A 4,813-nucleotide genomic window follows, 5' to 3' on the forward strand; every position below is an offset into this window, starting at 1 on the left:
TTAGTTTGTTTACAGCCCTAACTCCCCCCCCCCCCCACACACACACACACACACACACACACACACACATATATATATATATATATATATATATATATATATATATATATATATATATATATATATAGGATCAGGATCTTTTGTGAACTCATATTTTCCCACGAACTTTTTCATGTGAATTTTTTTTAGAAAAAAGTGACTTAAGGTATTAAATCGGTTATATAGAAGTGCATTCCCAAAAAAAATTCGAAAAAAATATTCACATATGAAAATTATTTTTGACGAACATATGCACTTCCGACGTTAATGCATATATGCACTTTTCATGTGTACACCTTTTTTCGAGATTTTTTTTCCGATGCGAATGCTTTAAGTCACTTTTAAAAAAAAAGTCACACGAAAAAATTCGCGTAGTTCGCAAGAAAATAAGGGTCCGCAAAAGAGCATATATATATATATATATATATATATATATATATATATATATATATATATATATATATATATATATATATATATAGGTTCAGGTTCATTTGAGACCATTCTAATTTTGTGAGACCGTGAGACCAAATCTAAAAATAATTTTAAAATGCAAAATAAATGGAAAAATCCAAAAAAAAAATTAATATTATTTTCGGAACTTGAATTAACTAAAAAAAATAAAAATAATAAAATAAATAAAATAAATAAAAAAAAATCCCGTTTTTTTTTTTTTTGAAAATACGTGAAATATTCTAAATAGAATATTACACTGATATATTCTAAAAAATAATTTTAAAATGCAAAATAAATGGAAAAATCTAAAAATTCTTTTTTTAAATATTATTTTCGGAACTTGAATTAACTAAAAAAAATAAAAAATAAATAAATAAAATAAAAAAAATACGTCTCACGGTCTCACAAAATTAAGCCGTCTCACATGAACCTAACTCTATATATATATATATATATATATATATATATATATATATATATATATATATATATATATATATATATATATATATATATATATATATATATATATATATATATATATATTGCATAAAATTACTATGTCATTCACATTAACCATAAATAATAATCTCTACACTAAAGTTATATAAAAGTATAACTAATTTAAACGATATAATAAAATAAACATCTATTATAATCACATTACCTAATGGTGAATAACACTATATTATTCTGAATTTAGTATTACTTTGTATTTTTGTTATAATTAATTAATTTAAGTTTTACTTATTTGACTATTTTTGAATTTCGATCATAATGACTAGTTAAAATTTCAATCATTATTTGGTAAGGTAATATAATATAATTTATAATATTATGCTATTATTAATTATTAATTATTATTGTTGGTAATTAATTTTAAAGTCAATTATTATTACAAAGCTATAAACGACCATATATGCACAGAGTTTTGTAACAACTTATTATTATTTGTTATAAAATACTTATTGTTGATTATTATTGTTAACTAATACGATGAAGGAAGATGATATATATATTATAATAGATATATAAATATTAAATTTTAAAGGTCTTTTGTAATTTCTTCCTGGTACCACCAACAAATAGCCGGTTGTTGAAAAAATGTTCTTTTGCCCACACTCTGAAATTTTCTTAGGTTTGTACTCCATACACATACGGGACTATGTGGTAAGTAACTCACAAAACATTTGTAAGCTTTTATACCATACGATTACATGTATATTCGAAAATTGTTTGTCACATTCACATAACATCTTCTTACAAAGCACTTCAAGGGTGGCTGGGTGGTGATCTATCGATGGATTAACACATTCCAAAGGAGCCGATTTTCAGATAATTATCCATGCTTTTGTAATTAACTGTCATTTTAGTCCTTCAACAACTAAATATAATTCTTCTGCTCATATCTTTCGATTATGTTGCTGTTAACTTTACATTTGCTAGACTAGAATGATCAAGGTTTTACATTAGTCAATGTAATCGAATTATAGTTTCTTAACATTAAGAAAATGTTTTAACTTGCAAGAGTACACAGCCAAACAAATATGAAATATCTCAAGTCACCATACAATACTATCAGTCGAAAAGTTAATTTGCATGATACGGCAATGAATAATCAACCTCACATTAAAAGGGTATCAAGTTTAAATAAGAAAAAATGAACCCCAACTAATGTAGTCCCTATAAAATAAAATAAAAAATACAAATACAAATGGACATGATTTTTCTAAGATAATCATACATAGATTAAAGGATTCTTATGCATCTAAGGAGTGATTAGCCTGTTTTTGTCTTGGGAACCTTTCTTTGTTGACGCAATGATATCGAGTGTTTCATTCCTATGAAATATAATAAAGCTCCAAGCAAAGCCATATTCTGTTTCCAAAATTAAACCATTAAAAATTAAAAAGCACAAATTAAATAAAATTTCATTGCTAAAATGGGAATTAAGCTAAACCAACCTGTGTGAATTTAGTAAAAAGTTGACCGAATTCTGCATCTTCAACATCATAGTTGTAGAAATCATACAACACGGGTGTAAAAACAAGCTGATGCAGAACCTGTGGATGATATATCAAAGAAACATAAGAATTATTATTATTATGTATTGTATGATTAATTAATTAATTACTTACCAGTAAAATGGCACCAGCATAGCTACCAAATATGAAGCCAACTCCACCAAAGCCTTTAAGAACAATCACTGCTGAAACTACATGTTTCGTCTGTTCAAGTTCAACACAAACCAAATTAATTTTGGAATATATATAAAATACATAGTGTCAACTTTTGTGGCATATATGTATTTAAGTTTCCATCTTGTGAATCTTAATATTATGAATGTAAATGAATATGCAATTAATGGGTATTGACTATTGACGGAAAAATCACAAGAAAAAAGCAACTTTAACTTCTCATGGATAAATGTATAACATAATCAAAGACAAAGACAGAGAGATGCTTACATCAATTTCAGGAATTTGTATGCCAGCTTTAGAAGCAATCAATTTAGTGAACACATCAAGTTTTGGTTCAAGAACCTTTACAGCTGGCCCTCCATCTGTTCCATATTCATGATACCTAAAAAGATGGAGCCACATACATCACAATTGCACAACTCTAACTTTATTTAAGAAAAAAAAAATCAGCGACATACAAAAAAACGATTAAGAACAAAAGAATATTAAACAGCAGTTAACAGGAGAATTAAACTAATCAGTCAATTAGGAAAGCAAAAAATCAATATGAGCTAGACACGTGCTGAGTGTTCGATCGTTTTGCATTTTGCAACAATGTGATGGTTGGAAATAATTTAATCACCTACTCAACATAATTTTCCATCTAAATCCCAAAATCTAGCACATTATTTCTCCATTTTCTTCAGTTAAAGTACGCATCACAACTCCAATTTATTAGGAAAACTGAAGCTACAGCATATGTAACAGCAGTAAACGAGAGAATTAAAGTAATTAAGTAATTACCAAACTAGAAGTCAATATGAATTAGATCTGTTCTACGCGTCCTTTTTCGTTTACTCAACATCGTAAACCAGCTCAACTCAATTAGCCATTTAAATGTCAAAATCTAGCACATTATTTCTCCATAGAACACCGATTTATTAAGTGAATTTCAGAGAAAAACAAAATTGAATAGAAAAGCATATTAAACAGGAGAAGAAACTAATGAAGCAATTAACAAGCTTATAATTGATATGAACCAGATCTGTGAAAAAAAAAAAAAGAGAGAGATCAAAGTATATACAGTTGATAAGCAGATAGTATGAAGAGAGAAGCAAAGAGAAGTCTCCCGGCGAACAAGATGAACCCCATTTGGCTTGGATCAAACCCTAAATTAAGCTCCAAGATTTGATGAATCTGAGGTGAGGGATTTATCTACCAAACTTATTATTATCGTTGTGAAAGTCGCCGTGATCGTGGTAGTCATCGACGTCAATGACCAGTCAGATGGATAGCGAGAGGGCGAGAGAAAGAAACGGATGAAATGTCTTAAAACTGAATGTTCCGTTAATCTCCGTTAATCGTTAGGTATGAGAACAATAATGTAAGTATACGCCGAATCCACGTTTTTTGGGAAATTTTCGATATGGCTATTGTATTTTTAATTTTTTTTTTATATTTACCCAATGTTCTATTTATTTTTTATTAAACTATAAATTTGATTTATGTGTTTTTCAAAAAAATGTGATTCAAGTTTAAATTTTAAATTTCGCACAAAACATACAAATAGATATGTTTGATTTAACGAAAATGTTTTGATCACTTACATTAACATCATCCGTTTAAGTCCATTACTCAACTTTGTTTTATATTTTCTATTAAAAACTTATTGTTAGTTATTAAATATGTATATGTTATTTATAATCCTAATTATTTCAAATAATTATTTTTATTCTTAATAAAACATTAATAACCCTTTATCTCTCATTCTCCCTATTAAACCCGAAATCGTAGACTTAGTTAGAAGCTTCATCCCCTTCTAGCATCTGCAACCTCTGCCCTCTTCCATCGTCTACAATCTCCGCCCTCTTTCCATTTTGTATGTAAAATCGAGAAATAAGTTTGATTACAAGGAGGTTTTTATAGAGTTATTACAGGAGTTGAGATTTATCCGTACATTAGTGATGTTGTATCTTTATTTTTTCTTCTTGCAAAATTGGCATTCATACGATCATGTTTGTTGTATATAAAATCGTGAAGATCGTTGATGAGTGCGTCAACCTTCAATTTCATTTAGAGACACATGAAGACATACATTCATATATTTAAGTGTTTATTTTTTCGAAACTCAATTTAAT

The 4,813-nt window shown here is 27.6% G+C and overlaps 1 protein-coding gene across 1 annotated transcript; it reads right to left on the bottom strand.

Annotated features, from left to right (window-relative positions):
• Positions 1–2,029: 2,029 nt before the first annotated feature.
• On the bottom strand, positions 2,030–4,023 carry LOC111910896 (uncharacterized). Its single transcript, XM_023906701.3, has 5 exons — positions 3,760–4,023; positions 2,964–3,078; positions 2,634–2,723; positions 2,460–2,558; positions 2,030–2,373 (listed from the first exon to the last, which is right to left on the bottom strand). Exons 1-5 carry the CDS (start codon positions 3,825–3,827, stop codon positions 2,275–2,277), a joined length of 471 nt encoding a protein of 156 aa, XP_023762469.1. The 5' UTR covers positions 3,828–4,023; the 3' UTR covers positions 2,030–2,274.
• Between the last annotated feature and the right edge of the window lie 790 nt (positions 4,024–4,813).

This window comes from Lactuca sativa, chromosome 8, assembly GCF_002870075.4.
Source record: "Lactuca sativa cultivar Salinas chromosome 8, Lsat_Salinas_v11, whole genome shotgun sequence".
NCBI lineage: Eukaryota > Viridiplantae > Streptophyta > Magnoliopsida > Asterales > Asteraceae > Lactuca > Lactuca sativa.

What these genes read in the sequence shown, in the direction of transcription:
- LOC111910896 (XM_023906701.3), bottom strand. Translation starts at nt 3,827, where the DNA reads ATGGGGTTCATCTTGTTCGCCGGGAGACTTCTCTTTGCTTCTCTCTTC. An exon ending in ATACTATCTGCTTATCAACT is followed by an intron (nt 3,079 to 3,759) that starts GTATATACTTTG and finishes CCATCTTTTTAG; the next exon opens with GTATCATGAATATGGAACAG. An exon ending in ATGCTGGTGCCATTTTACTG is followed by an intron (nt 2,559 to 2,633) that starts GTAAGTAATTAA and finishes TATCATCCACAG; the next exon opens with GTTCTGCATCAGCTTGTTTT.